This window comes from Cornus florida, unplaced genomic scaffold, assembly GCF_030987335.1.
Source record: "Cornus florida cultivar Cherokee Brave unplaced genomic scaffold, ASM3098733v1 CherokeeBrave_3.0.0_Hap2_Chr11, whole genome shotgun sequence".
NCBI lineage: Eukaryota > Viridiplantae > Streptophyta > Magnoliopsida > Cornales > Cornaceae > Cornus > Cornus florida.
In genome coordinates, this window is record NW_026775581.1 from 85,350,528 (window position 1) to 85,371,733 (window position 21,206).

Below are 21,206 nucleotides of genomic sequence, written 5' to 3' on the forward strand. Positions count from 1 at the left end.
ATTTGCTTTCATGCTGTCCATTGCCATTGAACAATCTGACATTCATAGGAAAAGGAAATGATAAAGATTAATTTCCAAGTAAGTTTGAGACAAATATATAAACTGATTTCACATTCATTATTCTTGAAGTTCTTTTTTCTATTTATTTTCTTTTTGTCTTTTTGGGCCGGTAGAAGATTCTTGGGATATCATGAGATGAAGACGTTCATTTCCTTCCAATATGTCAATTAGCATATATATAGTTTCATGGAGCCAAGTCAAGATAATAAGGCCGACTGCATAAATTCATGGATTGTTAATTTGTTACTAGTGGCAGGTAATTTATTATTTTATTTGTTGTGTCAATTTATGAGAATGACTTCATATTTTTACTCCTGCTTTTGTAAGACATACATACTGTGTATTGGAAGTGAAATATGGGTTGAATATGGGTCTTGACTCATGTTTGACCTGCCCATTTTCAACCCAGCCCAAATCCGACCCAACCCGCCCATTTGCCATCCCTAAATCTAAAGCAACCCTCTCCATACGTACTTGGAATCAAGTAAAGAGAATGACTTTATTTTTAGCTGTTATTTCCTATCACTAGTTCAGCTTGTTTTAATTAACTTGATTGTTGAACTTGAGATGGGTAGTTGTGGAGACTTTGGATAATTAATGGGTACAAGCTAAGGTATTAATAAGGAGTAACCTACATAGTTAATTATAGAGTCTGTTTGGACCTGGGAAAGGTCAAGGGAGCTGGCTGACATTTTTTTCAGTGATAGTTTTGATGAGCCTGTTTTAGCCCAAAAATAAATAAAAACCAAAAAAAAGGGGGCCAACGATCAAAGCATATGAGTTATACTCTTGGCATGATTGTTATTAAAGGCCCATGGCGCACCAAGGCGTTAAAAGTCCTTTGGAGCCTAGGCGCACGCCTGAGTGGAGTGAGGCGCACAATTAAATATTTAAACTACCATAATAACAGTCATATCTCATAAGTCATATCAATATTCTTAAAAATTAATATCAAATATAAAAAAGAAAATCCATGAATTATACAAGCATCCAGCAACCATAAAACAGAGCACAAATTTGTTTTCTTGAAAGGCAAAGCAAAATGTGTTCTTTGAATGCAAAACAAAGCATAAAAAGAAATAAATATGTTAACCAAAAAAAAAAAAGAAGTAAGAGAGATGAGAGAACTAGACAAAGAGAGAGATGTAAACAAAGATAAGAAGAAAGGAGAGATCTAGAGGAAAAAAAAAAAAAAAGGGAATTGATGTGGCTTTGTCGTTCATCTCTGCAATCTCATTCTATCATTGTTCTGTTAACAACTCTTGGGCTTTCTTATTTTTTTATGTTTTTTGAACAAAGGTTCTTTCTATCGTATGATTGAGCTTTCTTTTTTGTTTATTAAGTTGCCAAAAGTACCCTTTTTGGCTTAAGAAATAGAACAATCGTATTTTTTTAAACAAATATCAATGAGGCACGCCTAGGCACACCTTATAAACAGGACGAGACGCAATCGAGGCGTGCGCCTAGTAAACATCAGTGAGCTTGGGATGACAATCGGCGCTAAACCTGAGCCTCTAGCCTAGGCACCTAGGCGCGCCTTTAGCAACACTGCTTGGCATAAGCTGTTTTTGGGCCAAACTCCATCGTTTAGATCCTCAAAATCACAATTTTTTCTTTTGGAAGGTCGTTAAATAATTTGGAATTTTTGTTTGTAGTCTAAACGGAGTTGGATTCTTCTGATTTTTGGTTTTTAGTGATTAGTTTTCTTATCCTATCTTTTCATAATTTTTGGAGAGTTGAATTTTAGGCTTCTTTTTAGTTTGGGTTATGCTGTTAGGTTTTTTGATTTTTAGTAATTAGTTTTCTTATCCTATCTTTTTATAATTTTTTGAGCGTTAAATTTTAAGGCTTATTTTTAGTTTGAGTTATGCTGTTAGGTTTTTTATTTTTTATTTTTATATTTTTTATTTTCAAGCAAACAAACCCACCCACTATATATATTATGCCTTCACTGAAGGTCAACCACTCAACCTCCACTAATGGGAGGAGAGCTTATACCATTTGAGAAGAGGAAAGAAGAAGATTAAAAAAGAAAAGAAGAATGATTGCAACATCAATGATCAGACTCATTTCTAGTGAATTTAATTTATTATCACAAAATTATTGTCATTAATATTCTCAAAACGACATTAAAAACCCTCTAAGTTTGGAAAAAAAAAATCTACAATACCTCAGGGGTACCATACCTTCGGGGCTTCTCAGCCGTTGGATCATGCATCAGGTGGGTCCCACCACCAAGATTTGATTTAAATTGCCTTTTTATTGTTCTTAAAATTCCTCTACTCTTAAAGATCGCATATTATTTTTTAATGTTAAGAAGTGACAATAATAAATTCAAATAATATCAAAGAGTGAATGTTATATACATATTTTTATTCTTTTTTTTTTCTCTCTACCTGTCCCAAAACCGGGACCTAGGACTTAATAGACTTAAAGAGTTAGGGACCCAAAGCCACTTGGGCATCAATTTATATCAGGTCATGCTAATTAGGAGACACATAGATGGGAAAATGAAGAATCAGGACATGACTATTGCGGTTGACTGGGTTCCTTATATGTAGAAGGCTAGGAATAGAAGGATGTTTGCCGAGAAAAGTTGTGGAATTAAAAGGATAAGAGATAAAGCAATTGAGCAGTTCTATTAAGTATCAGGAGGTGAGGTGGGATATATAACACATATATACTAAGTGACTCATAAGGAGCCAAGTTCCAATTCTCAGGTAGATGAATTATCCAATGCAACAATGGAACAACAACCAAGAAAAAAATTAAAAATAAAATTGTAGATGTTGCATATAACAGTGATACCTTTATGATGGTGTTGGATTAGTATTCAAGGATTGGATTGCTGCAGTTAAATGGTTTCAGCATGTAAATGATCCTTACTCAGCAGAGGCTTCAACAATAAGGTGGGCTGTTCAATGGGTAAACAAAATGGGGCAGTTGAGCGGAGTAGAGATCTATTCTTCTTATGTGCAGATGAATGGCTGTTAAGGGAGTGTCAATAAGCTTATCTACCACCATTGATAAGATCATCCAATATATTGTCAATCTTATGAAGATGCAGCATAATTTTTAAGTATACTCTGTGACGTGAGCCAAACAAAGTTGCCCACTTTATTGCTCAAACTGCTTTGAAGTAGAGAGTGAATGTGAATGGTTTAAGAAGGCTGCCTAGTTATGTCTATAGAGTATCGTCGAAATATTAATACATCTAGAAAAATGTTTTTGTTTGCCAGGAAAAAAATATAGATCGAATTTTTGAAAAAACCTAACATAATGTTAAGATAGCTAATTTAGGCAGCTCCTCATAGTCAGAATCCTCTGAACTGTGTCAATGATGATTTCGTATATGTTGATATGGCTCAATGGTGAAGTATTCAATTTATCTCCTTTGTACAAGCAGTAGCTTCTTAGTAATTTCACGAAGTTGAAGATATATAAACATAGCTACAAGAAAATAATGATAAAAGTACATATAGTGTAACTATATCTTCACATATACCTCATTATTCTGAACATTACCTTGTGAACATTGTCTAACTAGGAATTACTTCTTCCATCTCTTTCTCACTCTTTCTCTCCTCTCGTCCATACATAAGAAACGCATTTATAATCTTGTGGAGTTCATTTAGAACATCTGTAATATCCAGCCTTTCTCTTGGTATGTCAGAAGAGCAAATGACTCCAATTCTTAGCACCGATACCAAGCAATCTTTTGTTCTAGCAATGTTGCGTTGGTTGGCCCTTTCAGATTCATCGTCCTCTTCCAATATGAGTAGAGAATCGACAATCCCCATCACTCCATCTGGAAGCGCCATCTTAGCATAGTTATGAGGGCTGAAATTGTCTGTAAACATACTACTAGTTGGCCTTTTTCCAGTAAACATCTCCAGTAAAAGAATTCCATAACTATACACATCACCTTCCGTTGAAACCTCCCCACCCATACCATATTTTGCAATTTGAAACGAATGATAGTGCTTAAATTGTTGAAGTACTTCAATATTTTCTAATTTCTAAATTACTTTCATGATTTATATTTTGATACTGCAATACTACATAAAAATGAAATACTACAATTTAATATGCTCAACTTAGTTATGGAAAATAGCGTCGTATGGCAATTCACCAGGTTGATGTTCAAAATAATTTACGTAATTTCATCTACTCATGATGCAGTGTCAAGGAGGTTCGAAACTAAATAAATACATGGGAGAGGATATACGAAAAGAAATAATAAAAGTTAAAGAATAGACATATAATTGTAAATTACCTGGTGCAATGTAACCAATTGTTCCTCTAACTCCAATTGATGAGCTACTTTGTGTATAATTAGATTTACCATTGGTGGCTACAAGAAACCTTGCAAGACCAAAATCACCTACATGCGCACAAAGATCACTGTCAAGAAGAACGTTACTTGGCTTTAGATCACAATGAATGATTGCCATTTCACACTGATGGTGAAGATAATCCAATGCAGAGGCCACATCGATTGCAATGTTTAGCCTTCGGATTAGGTTCAAATTCTTTGAATTCAGCCGCATGGATGAACTTTGATTCAGTTGGTCAGATGAAATTGGGTGTAACCAGTTCTCTAAACTCCCATTAGGCATGAACTCAAAGACCAAAGCCTTGAAATCATTTCCTATAAAATCTACGCTTGAACAAGATGTGATGATCTTAACCAGATTGCGGTGGCAAATGTTCCTCAAAGCTTCACATTCAGCCAAGAAGTTTTTCTCAAAACCAAGCAGTTGATGGTTGAATACCTTCACAGCGACAATTTGTTCACCAGAGTTGAGGATTCCTTTATAAACAAAACCGTAACTCCCTACACCGATCAAGTTGGCCAAAGAGAATCTGTTGGTGGCTTGTTGAAGTTCTGCATAAGAGAGTGTTGGGCTTTCCCAATATGCAATCTACAGAAGACTTTCCTTTTAACCTTTTGATCTGATAAAGAACAGCAGAAACACTTGTTATCAACAAAATTGTGAAAATAGTTATACTTGTCACAAGAATTAAGTGTTTTTCGAAGATAGACTTGAGGTCGGGCTACTATCAGTTCAGAGTCAGGGATGAGGATATCATTAAGACCACTTTTCGCACACGGTATAGCCATTACGAGTTCCTTGTGATGCCATTTGGTTTGACCAATGCTCTAGCAGCTTTTATGGACTTGATGAACCGTGTGTTTAGTGTCTGTCTTGATGAGTTTGTGGTAGTATTTGTTGACGACATACTCGTGTACTCATATTCGGAAGAGGAGCATGAGTTTCACTTGAGAACAGTGTTACAGACCCTTAGGGATAATCGGTTATATGCCAAGTACGAAAAGTGTGAGTTTTGTCTACCAGAAGTGAAGTTCCTTGGACATGTTGTCTCGGGAGAAGGAGTTTCAGTTGATCCTTCGAAGATTGAAGAAGTGATAGATTGGGAGCGTCCAAAGAGTGTATTTGAGATTCGGAGCTTCCTTGGCCTAGCCGGCTATTATCGGAGATTCATCCAGGATTTCTCTCATTTAGCGGCACCTATTACTCGACTTACCCGCAAGGGAATCAAGTTTGTAGGGAATGAGGCTTATAAGCTAGCCTTTCGGGAGTTGAAGACCAAATTAACTACAGCTCCAGTTTTGGTGATTCCTAAACGTGGTTTGGGTTATGTGATCTATTGTGATGCTTCACGGGATGGTTTGGGTTGCGTCTTGATGTAGACGGAATGGGTGGTTGTTTATGGGTCTAGACAGTTGAAGACTCATGAGCAAAACTATCTGACTCATGATTTGGAGTTGGTGGTAGTGATTTTCGCATTGAAGAGATGGAGACATTACTTGTACGGTGAGAAGTTTGAAGTTTTCTCCAACCATAAGAGTCTCAAGTATCTTTTCTCTCAAAAGGACTTGAACATGTGGCAACGACGATGGGTGGAGTATATGGAGGACTATAATTTTGATTTACAGTATCACCCAGGAAAGGCTAACTGTGATGTTTCCATTTTTCGCCATTTTTTATTTTTTCAGAATTTTGTCGTTGCAAGGACATTTTCGTCTTTTGCCTTTTTTCGTACCTGACACTGTGGAGTGTGCTGGTTGTATCCGAGAGTTGTTTGGGTCATTTCATTGAGATCAGGACTCTTTGAAATGCAAGGGTGATCAATTTGGCATTTTTCAGTTTTACGGGCTGGACGGTTTCGTGTGGGACCCGCTACCGAATTGTTGTGGACGGGGATTTTTGGTTGGGTCCATTTGCATCATATTTATTTTATTTGATGGGTTATATGTGGTTATTGTATAGTTGGTGTATATATATATGTTTATGGTGAGAATTAATAAGAAAAATAAAGTGGGACCCACCACCACCTTAAAGGGGTTAGAGACCACCAATTGGTCTCTCATTTCTCTCTTCTCCCGCTGGTCTCTCTCTCACTCTCTCAAGCTTCCATTTTTCTCTTTCTTTTTACTTCAAAGCTTTAACCTATGATTTCTCCCTCAATACTTGGTATTTTTAAGTGTCGTTTGCGGCAAATTGAAGCTCATGGCGAGATCTACAAGTTGATCAGAGCCAATCTCCATTTGGTCACCATTTAAAGGATCTCAAGATCCTAGGGTTTGGGGAGAATTTGGGACTTTTCATCACTTTTGAGGTAGGAGTCTCTAATCCATACAATCTTGCACCTTTGTGAGTTAATCTTACTTGATTAGTGATCTAGCATGCTAATTTGTGTTTATTTTACCCTAAAATGATTTATTTGTGTATATAAAGTATATGATTTTGTGTGTAGTTGATGTTGTGCAAATTAACATACTTAATTGGTATTACTTCTTGCCTATTGTTCTTAGAATTTACTAAATTTCAAGCATGATGTTCTCTTGGGATTTCTTATGAAATTTTGCTATGTGATATGAACTTGAATTTGGTGAATGATAATGGACAATGACATGACATGGAATAGCATCATGCATTCATGCATAACATTAGGTAAGGAAAATGGGAAAGTTGTTTTGAAAATGGAAAGAAAAGGGGTTTTTGGGAAAAAGTTTTGATAAAAGGATTTTGTGAAAACCCGGACGCCAAGGGGGTACCGAGGGTCTGTGGCATTAGTGTAGCCTAGAGGGAACTAGGGAGATCGCCCTAGCATGGTTGAGTTATCTGGGCCCCAAATGACGCCGCGGGGCTACCAAGGGTCAGGGACAGTAACCAATCATTCTCTCGTGTCGCTAAGGGGGTACCAAAGGACGGGTTACATTAACGGTTTGAAAAGCGAAGAATGGAAGTGATTTTGAGAACGGGAAGCGACATACATAGCATCATACTTTATGGCACGGCATAGTTTATTTTGAATTTGGAATTTATTGTTGTACTCTGTCCCGGCATGGCATGACCCCTATCCTCAATCCCTATTCATTATTTGGATTCACGGGACCACAAGAGGTGTGTCTTAGGCACCACCTACTGAGCAAATTATTCGCCCCATTATTTAACATTTTTCAGGGCCGGGAAAAGAAGTAGTGGATGCCGATCTTCCACAAGCATGAAAAGGATTAGAAATCTATTTTGATACCTTTTGTATATTTCCCATTCTTTTGTAAAGTCTTAAATTCTAGAAAAGAGTATTTATTTTGCAAATCATGGCAATATAATATAACTAAGATACTTGATTATATTTTGATGTGTAATGAGACTATGTAATTACTTGTGTTGAATGGGAGGACGATGATGTATTTTAACAAATTGATAATATCTATTCTTGTGTAATGTTGTATATTTTTGCCGTGAATTTGAAAATTGGTTGCAAAATAGGTCCAGTGTAGGTTTGGTTTTTTTTTAATTATTTTTTATTAAACACAGTCAGAGGCCATTCTAGTGAGTTTAGGGTTCAGGGGCCTAGTTCAGCCGACTAATCCTCACCACCAGCCGACCGAACCCCCAAGTTCGACTGACCGAACCCCCTCCATCAGCCGGTAGACCCTGTAGGTCAGCCAACTGAACCTGCCCTGTTAGCCGGCCGATGAAGGCCCATCAGTCGGCTGATCATCCCCTTTGACCTGCATTAATTGACTTTTGTTGTAAGGTTGTATTCTAAGGTATTTTGAACCCCGGATTGATCTTATGATGCTTTTGGACATAGAAAATAGAGGGTATGACCTAGTTGACCTCGGGTCAGGACAAGGACCCAGTTAACGGTTCGGACCCATAGGTTCAGGTCGTTACACTAACGTTGTGGCAGATGCCTTAAGTAGGAAGTCACATGGAAACTTGGCTAGCATTGCCATCCGGGAATGGAAAATGATGGGGGATTTTGCAGAGATGGGTCTATATTTCAGTGATGATGATGCATTGGCTACTTTATTTAGTCTTGTGGCTCAACCAACCCTTGTTAGCGGGGTAATTGAGGCACAAAAGTAGGATATAGAGATGGAGTCCATTCGCACATGGATTTCAGGTGGCGAGTTTGTGGAGGGTTGGATATTACATTCAGATGGAGGTCTCAGGTTCAAGGGAAAGATGTATGTCCCTTTGCCTTATCGTGATAGTGTCCTTAAGGACTTTCACCACTCTCGACTTACAGTTCATCCAGGTGGTACCAAGATGTATCACAATTTAAGATGCCAGTTTTGGTGGAAGGGTATGAAACAGGATGTTACACAGTTTGTGGCCAAGTGTCTTACTTGTCAACAAGTGAAGGCCAAGCATCAAAGGCCAGTGGGTTTGTTGCAACCATTGCCAGTAGCAGAATGGAAATGAGAGCACATTACCATGGATTTTGTGATGGGACTTCTGAGGTCAAAGAAGGGGAATGACGTCGTTTGGGTCATAGTCGACAGGTTGACAAAGACAGCTCACTTTTTGCCTATGCAAGTATCTGATGATGCAAAGAAGCTCAGTAAGCAGTATGTGGGGGCAGATTGTCAGGCTCCACGGGGTTCCGGTGTCCATTGTTTCGGACAGGGATCCACGGTTCACTTCACATTTTTGGTAAGGTTTTCAGGAGGCTCTTGATACAGGGCTTCATTTTAGCACGGCATTTTATCCTCAGACTAATGGTCAGTCAAAACGTACCATTCAAACATTGGAGGATATGCTACGAGCTTGCATCTTAGATTTTGGAGGCAGTTGGGAAGATCACTTGCCTTTGGTGAAGTTTACCTACAACAACAGTTATCAGGCCAGCATTGAGATGGCACCTTTCGAGGCATTATATGGCAGACCTTGTAGATCTCCAGTTTGTTGGACCGAGGTAGGAGAGACAACTACTTTGGGTCCCGACATTGTTATTAAGACCATAAAGAAAATCAAGTTGATTCGACAGCGGTTGGTCACGTCTCAGAGTAGGCAGAAAAGCTATGCTGACAAGAGGAGGAGACCATTGTCCTTTGAAGTGGGAGACCATGTTTTTCTCAAGATCACTCTACGCAAGGGATTGATGTGTTTTGGGCAAAGTGGCAAGTTGTCTCCTAGGTTCATTGGGCCATTCAAGATCTTGGATTGCGTTGGTGAGGTTGCGTATCGCTAGGTGTTATTGCCACATTTGGATAGGGTTCACAATGTCTTCCATGTTTCTATGTTAAGGAAGTATGAGCCAGATCTGTCACACATTTTGAGATGGACTGACATTGAGATTGATGAGAATGCGACTTACGAGGAGGGGCTAGTGCAGATTCTTAACACTAGGGAGCAAGTGTTGAGGAACAAAACCATTCCATTGGTTAAGGTTTTATGGAGGCATCACGGAGTTGAAGAGGCTACCTGCGAACGGGAGTAGGAAGTTCGCTCTAAGTACCCGAATTTGTTCGCGACTTGAGGTATGACCTGATTTCGGGGACGAAATCCCTTTAAGTTGGGGAGGTTGTGATCACCAAGTTTTTTTTTTTATTTTTTTATTTTTTTTATATTTATTTTAATTGCATTTTGTTATGTTGTGGGGCCTAGGTTGACTAGTTGATGAGATATGTATGGATGAGAATGTGTGTGACATGCATATGTGTGTGTATAGAAAGAGAAAGTGTAAAATAAACTAAAATCCTCTCATTTCTCCCACTCCACCGACATTCTCTCTTCTCTCTCCCATTCTTTTATTTTTCATTTTACTTAAACCATTTTTCCACCATTTCACCTCCAACCTTTGAGATTTTGAGCTTGCCATAGAAGGGAAATTGACGGGGACTACGAGATGAACAAAACCCCTCAATCAATTTCGGATTTGGAGCACATTTTTCCTTTGGAGTAGCTAGGGTTTGCTCCTAGCTAGAGGTAGGGGTATATTGTGCTTATAACCTAGGAGTTCTTGGAATTTTATGACCATTGTGTGAGTTATGCATACACTTGTGTGTGGGGGTTGGATTAGAAGCTTATATAATGATTTAATTGCATGTCCATAATGTTTTATTGAGTTTTTATGTTAATTTTCATGTGTAACATATTATTTGTTTCGTTTTTGATATTATTGATGTTTATTAAAGTGTTAGATTTTAGTGTGTACAATTACTTGAAATGAAAGTGTCTTATATGTTGTGGTTGTTCATGGATTTTTATGTATTTGTTATCTTGTAAGGGTTAACTTTGAAGATGTACATTTCTATAATGACATTAAACTTTTACATACTTGAAATTTGATATAATAACAACATGAAATCACATGACTTTAAAATACCTAATTTATTGACATTACATCAAAGAGTATGCCATTATAGTGATTTGGACCATAGGATATGGATTGTGTGATTAGTATAATTTACATGCGCATGTGAAGTGCAATTTGAGCATATCATGGTATATAGATTATTTTGTGGACATGTTTGTTAATTTTGGGAGACACTCGGGGGTTGTTACTTTCAGAATGTGAGGGTTTGGCGCTCGCGGGCGAAACATGAGTTTCCCCACCTTATATTGGCCAATCGGTTAGTTTCCGGCGGACTAATAATCCGAAAATGACTATTTTTATTTAGGCGCATAGTATGGCTATGTGACTGGGAGTGTGGGTGTGTTCCGAGTTATCTCATTAATTAATTTTGACTTTTATTTTCAAGTTGGCATTACATGTTATTGCAACTTGTGGATTTATATACATTACACTATATTATTTATGTTTGTCTTGATGAATGAATTAATATTATTTATGCTAGACTAGGATGATCCTATTTAGGTTCTCCTTAAGACTAAACATTAGGGAGCATGTTCCTTGTATTATATGGCCATGCAATGTTTGTAAAATTTTGAGAAACCTAGTTTATATTCATAAAACATTCCTACAGAGCAATTCGTTACTCACCCCGTTGATTCTTATATTTTTCAAGAAAGGGCATTGCCCAAGAGAAGGTTCCTCATCCCTAGCTTGATTGGGATCTTGACAACATTTTTGAGCTACTTGTGATAATTGTGACATCCATTGTGTAGCTTACTTTTGGACTTGTATTTTGATACGTGGTGTATTTTGGATATTATAATTGATGACATGCTTGTAATATTCTTTTGAATGAAGGAAATGACTTAAGAACTCACCCAACTATCTTTTGGAGTTCTTATAAAATTTCCTCCCTTATCTTTACTCATGTAATCCCATAACATTATTTTTCACTTTATAAATTGTAATGAGGCCATGGTGGCCATAACTTATGTGGTGGGATTGAACAATTATTGCATGATGTATTAAAATAGGTCCACTTAAATAATCTATTGATTAATTAAATATATTATTATTATTATTATTTTGGATTCATATATATACTATTATCATCATTAATAATAGTAGTTTTGTTTCCTGTGTAGTAACATGTACCAGTGTATGTAAAGAGAGGGACCAATAATTTTGGAGTTGAATTGTTGACTGAGAAACTTTGTTTGCTTAATTTGTTATTAGATTATGTTAATTAATTAATTATTTAATTAATTCCTTAATTATTTTTTTATATTTTTTTTCTTTTCTTTTCTTCGCGACCCGAGTCAAAAGTGGTATTCGAGACAAGTAAAATGAAGCATGCATGAAAAAGGATGTAAAAGATGAGGGAAGATGAACTTAATGGGCGCAAATCACCTGCTATGCGATTCCCAGGCTGTTTCTTACAGTGAACGGTAAATGGCCTTAGTTTGGCCACGTTTTACTCCACTTAATAGACACTAAGATTATGTTTGGCAATTGCACCATTATTTATAAGTAACATTTCACCACCATTTATAAGTAACATCACAGAAGTCTAAAAGTAATATCACATAGTCTAAAAAGTAACATCACCACGTCGTGGTGATGTTACTTTTTAGACTATGTGATATTACTTTTAGACTTCTGTGATGTTACTTATAAATGGTGGTGAAATGTAAAAATATATATACATCTAAATATGTAACACCCAATTTAGCAAATTTAAGTTTTGGCTTAAATTTTAGACACCCAATTGAAAAAATCGATCTAATTATGCAATTTTAACACTAGACATTATTTTGAGCACTCAACTAAGAAAATTCAAATAAAATTAAGAAATCAACCAGGGTTAGAATAATTTTTAGCATTTCCAAAAATAAATTAATCAAATTAAGCATATATTCAACAAATTATGAAATTACTTCTAGTGCTTGCATTTTCAAAAAATACAATTTTTTTTAGAGGCATTAACTACAATAATTCAATAAAGGAGTACAACTTGTTTTAACAAAAAGAATTAATGATAATATACAATTCCCAGATTCTGAAATTTATAAATGGTGGTGATGTTACTTTTTAGACTATTTTTACATTTCACCACCATTTATAAGTAACATTACAGAAGTCTAAAAGTAATATCACATAATCTAAAAAATAACATCACCACGTTTTGGGGGTGAAGATACCTCTAAATGGTGATGTTACTTTTTAGATTATGTATTACTTTTAAACTTCTGTGATGTTACTTATAAATGGTGGTGAAATGTTACTTATAAATAGTGGTGCAATTGCCAAACACAGTCTTAGTATCTATTAAGTGGAGTAAAACGTGGCCAAACCAAGGCCACTTATCTTCACTGTAGGAAACAGTATGGGAATCGCACAACAAATGATTTGCGTCCGAACTTAATAGCCTTGAAACCATATTTTTGTGCTTCAGGAAGCTCACAGAGTGAACAGAAATTATGACTTGGTGCAGTTTTAGTGATAAACCATAAAAGGAAAATGTAGGTGAAAGGTGATGAGTTTTTGGGTGCAAAATCATGGCCAAATTTATAAACCAACCTCCATTGCAGAAAAGTCGCATAACGAAGTCAAGAATAACATTTTATTTGCTTTCATGCCGTCCATTGCCATTGACTATGTATGTTCAATCCACATGGAGCCTTTGTGATGATTCGTGATTCATTTACTTCATTTTTCAATTTGCAGTGTTGGGTCACTCAAAGTCTTTAAAAAGACTCTTGTCTTGTTATTTTTTTTTTCGGGTAGGTAACTTTGTCTTGTCATTCTATCGTAGGAGGAAATCCATTTTAGCATATTCATTAGAAGGCAAGAATGCCTTTTTTTTTTCTTGTTTTTCATATAACAAAAGCAGGTAGGACTGCTGTTTTTCAGAAGAAGGGAGTTCAGAAATTGTGAATGTGCTTCAAGTCTGTCCACTGAGGTTGACTTGCTGTGGTTATAATGTTGATTTTGGGCCGGCGAAGATTCTTGGGTGAGCTGAAGACATTTGTCAAAAGGAAATTGGATGTGAAGAGTCTACAGGAATAAAATACCTTAGATTTATTTCTAGAACATGAATCTAACATTTAATTTCAGAAAATTTATTTTTATCTCTCTGGTTAAAAAAATAAAAATTAATTGGATATTAAGAATTGATGTGTAATAATGACTGTAGATAGTAATTTTTGAGAGTAGATATTCGTAATTATTATATAGTAATTTCTGGGAGTAGATAATGTACGTTTTATTTAAGTGGAAAACATGGATGTATAATTTGGACTACAAAATCACCCACAAGCAGAGAATTTAAAATAACATGAAAGTGCCAGCTTATTTGCATGTAGAGGGATTAAAGTCTAAATTTAATGCTTACAAAGTAAAAAATTAAACAGTAAACATTATCCAAGGGAAAGTAAAGTGTAGTAGAGGTGCGGGTATATAATTAGCAAGAAAATAAAATAAAAATAAAACATACTATTTATAATGGAGTTTGCCATTTCTTAATTACTAAATTCTTCTACGGAGTATTTTCAAGTTCAAATTAAATAAATACCATAATTATAGTAATGATATCAACTAAAAACCAAAAAAAAAAAAAATATGAGATCTCATTTGTATCTATTTATTTGAAACAAATTTGAATTTTAATTGATTTGTCAAACATTTTATATAGGATTGTAGATTTTGAGATTTTGACTCTAACCAATTGTCTCAAACAGTTACTCTCTAACTGGTTACTCTCTCACTGGTTGTCCGGTGAATATCTAACGGTAATGCTACATCATAACATATTCTTGTAATCATCAAGTCAGCAAATGAAGAAAGAAATTTACTCAACTACACTTTGTTTTACCATATTTAAGAATATCACTATATACTTTATGCAATATATCATACAGAGTATATTATTATACCATTCAACTTTACTTTTTAAATGAAATTAAAATATATTTTTTACTTCTTCTTTTTTGCATGAAGAAAGAAATCGTTGTAACTCTGGTAAGTCTTCTGTATTATTTTGTTCTTCCCTCTCACTGTTATATCATTTGTTATTATTTGGCTCCAAATGTTATCAAAAACTGAAGGATTGTTAGTATCAAAGAGAGATTCACAAATTTACCTTTTTACGTTCTAAGTAGATATTGGATATTTTAGGTAATTCTTTTTCATTAGACAATTTTGTTCATTTTATTTTTTATAATGACAATTACACAATTTCCTTAATAAAGTTGCTATAAGTAAATTTTCATATGAAATTCTAATGAGAGTACATATCAAAAGAAATAAACATAAAAAATATACTATATAATAAATTACCCGGTGCACAATAAAAATGCGATGTGTATGATCAAATCCTATGTACAAAGAAATCACAGCTGCTGAAAATTCATAAAATAAAAATGGAGATGGATGCTATTAGGTTTATTTACATGTAGAGGGATAAACCATAGACTCCGCCTACATAACAGAGTTCATGGAATCAAGTCAAGAAAATATTTTTATTCGCTTCCGTGACATTCAAATATGCTACGTATGCCAGTTCTGAGACAGAACCTACTGTAGGTAACTATATGCTTCATGTGACATTTAAGATATAACAAACCTTATACTAATATATCATGAGATAATTAACAATATGCTAAAAAATCATTAAGTAAATATACAACTCTATATTTAATTAAATATGCAAAATAAAGCAATAAAATAATAATAATAAATAAAGAACTTGTACTGAGGCTAGTATTGGATACTATATTCTTAAGACAGATTCGCCCCGCTATAGTGCTAACGGACTCAGTGGCCTCTATCTCCCATGATACAACGGTCTACATCTACCAGTAGTAGTACTAAAAACTCGTGGATACAGCGAACCTCCTCCATGTAATACTCTCTCTGACTCAAAAATGCATCTATACTATTTAAATAATAAATTGGGTGCAATCCGAACCAAATGGCTCGGACCAAATTTAATATGGCTTAATGAAATTGGTTTTGGGCCTAAGTGGCTCAGACCGCTTGACCATGGCTTGAATCCACATCCACTTGGGTTGGGTTCATCTCGAGAGAGGGAGAGAATAAATTTAATTGAATGATAAATTATGGTAGCTAGTGGGGTATTTATAGACTTAGAGATGCCTTTTGGTGTATGGGTATGTCTATTTGGGATACCTCTTGGAGTATGGGTGTATCTGTTTGGAAAGAACGTATCCTTTCATAGTTTGGTCACCTTCAACCGATTCTTAATTGTCAACAACGTTACGTTCTTTCAACGTCTGTAACCCAAAACTCACAAATATGATTATGATTCAATGTGACTTCTCAATCATGCTACCCTTACTTTCCAACCCATCCTTAATCACGTTGAATCACGTGTCAAGGATTCGTTGTAATTTGGAAATTCTATATTACAGAAACATTTTGCATCAATAACCATATTCATGGGTTATTAATATCGCAAAAGATATGGTGGCACCACTCTAGTTACAAACTCCTTGATAAACAACTTCCATTCACACCAAATTTCTAACAATCCCCGACATGAATGGAATTGGCTTATAAAATGCAAATGATAATGTAGACACTAGAGAGAGTATAGTCGGAAAGTTACTGCATCAGGATAGGTGGCTTTTGGCTTTGAACCTTCCCTAGTGTATTGCTATCGGATTTACTGTCTAACCAGTGAACGCGATGTCTTGAACTGTTCAGCCGTTTGTGTAAACCAAGACAATAACAAACACACAGTAGTTTTCCTCACAAAGTTGGTTCTCATTGTTGTGTTCATTTTGGCCCTAAACAAGTCCTGGTATTCAATGAGTGCTCCAGAAAACTTAGCATTTATAGTTCTCATAAAAGCTGCCCCACTTCACACTCATATAGGTGACTTCTTATTAAGAGTATCCTACCATACCCCACTTAAAATTTTAAGGTATAAGAGTCATTAAAAGCGTAGCTTATCCTAATCCTCGCTGTAGGTAGCACTGTCTCATCATAGAAATGGACAGAAGATTTATATCTTCCTAGTGCTTCTGGTGAGTCACTCAGAATTTTGGTTGTCCCTTTGAACCTAGATCTTGGGATCTTCAGTCAACTAGGTTGGGTTTCCATTAAGGTGACTCGTTAGCTTTCGGCTTTTAATCCCATTCCCCTCGATGATCTGTACAATTGTTCTCTAGTACAACCGTCAATTTTATATGTGGCCACAAGGTTGTGTTTAAAAATATTACACTCTGCAGAGATTTCTCCAGGTGAGAGCAACTGTATACTTTGTGCTCTAAAATTATTTTTTTTAATGGCACAGGTGTAGACTTACTTTGAAATGTCCTCTAGGTGAAGTCTATTGACTTTCCTATTTGGTTTATTCAAAGTTTCTAACTTTGAGTTATATTAAGAGCATACAACTACACCTTTAATATAAAAGACATATCCACTCTTGGATTTGAAGTCTTTAATATCCCATATCCAAATTGCATCACTGTTACACCTCTAATTTTGTTAGATACCTCGATCTATGCAATATTGGATTTAGGGTGTATCTCAACTACCCAATTTATTATTTTTTAGTGATCCGATCCTGGATTGAAAATGTGCAATTAAACACAATTATTAAGATGCCTTGCAATCTCAACCAATGATATACTTTGGCTAGTATTTATATTTAAAATTTACATCTACAAAAGTTAGTTAGGCTTTTGTTATCATAACTAGTATTATCTCAATCTCACTCTATTGAGAATATACTATGTTATCAGATGTTAAATCTTTCATATCAAATATACTAATTAGTATATCATTAATTTAAGACATACAATGACTTATACATCACATTTATGTCATTGTCTTGGTACCAGCTTTAATCCACTCAAGGACTTATAAGCTTGCACACTTTATTCTTCAACTAGAACAAACAACTCAGGTCTTCCGCTGGAAAAAGAAAAGAACTCTTCTAGTTGTTCCATAATATTTTCCTCATAGGAAACAGTATGCACTATTATTATAATACTATAAATGATTTTTGGTTCTATCCAAAATCTCTTAAGATTAAGAACCCTACATTTATAAGTATTTCTTATCTGGTGAGGTAACTCATAGCACATTTCATCTATTGACAATATCCCCCCACAACTTTGGGATAATCCTGAAATTTTATATATGATATATTTCTTATGGTTTTCCAACTCTTGAAATACCATATATTAAATATTTCACCTAATCTACCTTTCCAAGGTTCTATATTCGTTTCTCAACAAGCATGTCTAACAGTCTCTAGTGCATATGTATTCACTTTATCTCTAGCTTATTCTTATAATATGTCACTGACGTTACTATGAATTAATGCTAGAAATATTAATTACAATGGGCAGAAATATTAATTACAATGGGCTTTAATTAATATTTACTTTTACATCTCTTCTATGTATGAATTGAATTAGTCATGTTTAGGTTCATGTTAAGTCAGTCATATTAACATATCATAACATTTTATATGTTACACATCACATAACTCAATCATTTAAGTAAATAATTATCTTATTATTTAAGCTTTGGATACAATCACCATAGAGTGAGCACTCACTTCTCAAGTATTATTACACACTATTCTCATATATCACTACTAAGTTATGATGAGCACCCACTTCTCAGCTATTACCGCTACTTTAAAGTTAAGTTTGTTTAGCTATCAATTCTAGTAACTCATACCTTTAGTACACACTTATCTAAGTAGTCTATCTTGGTAGTAGAGTAATTTGTTTTGAAGAATATTCTTCAAAAACTACTACTTTACAAGTAGTATTATTCCATCTTACATGAGCAGATATGATGTATAACTCAAATGGCTTATGGCTAAAATGGCTACTCATCACCCTCATGTTTTTTATTATCAAGTTGAGAGATAGAACCAACTAACAGTTTTTCATTTTCCTCTTAGGTTCTGTGCACCTCATTAATCATTTTAGCTTATAACTAAGCTAACTAATTTGCAACTCAATAACATTTTAGTTTTTAATTAAATTGTACATTAGAGCTAACTAGCTTGATTTAGCTTGTCTCGGTGTACTTACTTAGTGTATCCATAACATTTTTCATTAAACTCTTTCGAGTTATTGGAAAATCTTCTCTTATTCAGCCCATTTACAGCTATACGTGTTTTAAATCTTTTTCCTTTGACTATCAGGAGAATTAACATAGTTAGACTAGTCAATTTTTATTTGTTGTATTACATACACAAACTAGTTATAAATTCATACAAATTCAATAATATCACATATTAAATAAATTATGTTGTAAATTTGAATTCCATTGCACATTAAGTAATTCAACTACATAATTCAATATTATAATATCATATAAAAGTAAACATTGATAAAAATAATATTGAACTTGCATAACAATATAGTTTCATAATATCACATGATTAATTATATCACATAATTAATTTAAGAAAAAAGATTTGTGGCTCATTCTCCGATAAACATGCTAGAAAACCAAGACCAAAAGATTTAGACATTCTAACCCTCTTGCTACGTCTAAGTTCATCCTTATTTTCATTATATGCACAAGAAAATGATATGCAATACTATTATGAGCATAACCTATCAAATGTTTTATGTAACGATTCACTACACCACATGGTATGATATTATCCGCTTTGGGCCTGAGCCTGCCTGATTTTATTCTTAGATTTTATCCCAGAAGCCCTCATACCAATTGGAGATAATACTACCACATAAAAGCACTTCACATTTTCCTTCCCCAAGTGATGTGGGACTGTACACCTGTAGTTCGCCCAGTGTGGTGGCCTATCGGTGCCTCTTGCACTCACCCACGGCACACCCACTCACAAGGTTGCCACATTTTAGGTCCTACTTTAACTTTCTTAGGAATAGGAACTGCAACCTTAGCTAGACACCCCCACACTTTTAAGAATTTATAGGAAGGTTTTCAACATTTCCATAATTCATATGGTGTCACATTAGTTTAAGGTATTTTTTTGAGAACGTAATTTTCAGAAAGCAAAACTTCCCCCCACAAATTCTGAGTTAAACTAGAATTTATCAATATAGCATTCAACATGTCTTCATGAATGATACCATGTTTTGAACAAATATTAGCACAAGTGTTTTGATCTTTTTGCTAAGTTGATTCTCAACCTCATTTTTGTAATATTTAAAACACTTCTAAGGTTTTATATTTACTTCGTATCAAATATATATAACAGTATCTTATGCAATCATTGATAAAACTAATGAAATATTCTTTTCGACCTCTTGTTGATAAAAATTTAAGATAATATAATATACTATATCATATTATAAAATTAAAATAATTCAACCAATAGTGAATTATATAAATAATTCAATATTCTACTTATATAACATGCTTCAATTTCATATAATATTGAACACATCAATATTTAGCATATTATCATATAATAATGTATATAACATTATTTTATTTTATCTCAATTATTAGTATAATCTCTACTTTTTTATATCTGAAATAGAAGCATATAATAAATTCTACGCAAGGAAGATTCTGTTTTAAGATTGTAGGTAAATATATGCTTCATGTAACATTTAAGATATAACAAACCTTATACTAATATATCATGAGATAATTAACAATATGCTAAAAAATCATTAATTAAATATACAACTCTATATTTAATTAAATATGCAAAATAAAGCAATAAAATAATAATAATAAATAAAGAACCTGGACCGAGGCTAGTATTGGATACTATGTCCCGTAGAATGCCATGGATTAAAAATAAATAAAAAAGGTCAAAGATTGCTATGGATGAAGAAACCAGACATTTTCCTCAAGTATACTTGGTTTTTGACACAATGCTTAGCTAGATAGATTACGAGGTTTCTGGGCGAGTTTTCATTAGTTAAAAATCTCAATCTGTATGGCTGTATATGCTTGAGATAAGAAGTCCCAAATGTGGTAGTGTTAATGCTCACCTGTGGGAGATAAGAAGCTTTGTTGAAAATATAGAGGCATTGCAATTGCCTGCTTTAAATGTTTAAACTACAAGAAAAGTAGAGAAGAAAATGGTACTGCCATGAAAGTTATATCTTCATTTTTCTTTAAGTAAACGTTTATTAAAAAAAAGGACCCAGGGAAAGGCCTAGGCAAGCGTGGGTTCAAACTCATAGCCACACATACGCGCCCCACCTTCCGGGTCTGGGCTTGGGCTTTGTTCTAAAATTAATTATGTTTATGGATGTAAACAATTCATCGAGGGCAGTGTGTGAGTATCAACTAGGGGAAAAAAAAAAGAGGAACAAAAAAATGGAGAGAAATACAATGTATAAAGATCAGAACATGATATCAGCTAAAATAAATACCAAATGTCAGAATCTTCTACCAGCTCAAATTATGATCTTCACCTTCAAAGTCATAGCAATTTTGAGATTTCTTTAAGCAGGAAGTCAAGTGTGAATGGACAGAACCGAAGCTGATAACAAGATGAGTATGCATTATTTTTGCTTAATGAC

At 34.6% G+C, this 21,206-nt stretch overlaps 1 protein-coding gene across 1 annotated transcript; it reads right to left on the reverse strand.

Annotated features, from left to right (window-relative positions):
- Positions 1-3,599: 3,599 nt before the first annotated feature.
- On the reverse strand, positions 3,600-5,185 carry LOC132281452 (probable LRR receptor-like serine/threonine-protein kinase At3g47570). Its single transcript, XM_059783152.1, has 3 exons — positions 5,108-5,185; positions 4,337-4,985; positions 3,600-4,060 (listed from the first exon to the last, which is right to left on the reverse strand). Exons 1-3 carry the CDS (start codon positions 5,183-5,185, stop codon positions 3,600-3,602), a joined length of 1,188 nt encoding a protein of 395 aa, XP_059639135.1.
- Between the last annotated feature and the right edge of the window lie 16,021 nt (positions 5,186-21,206).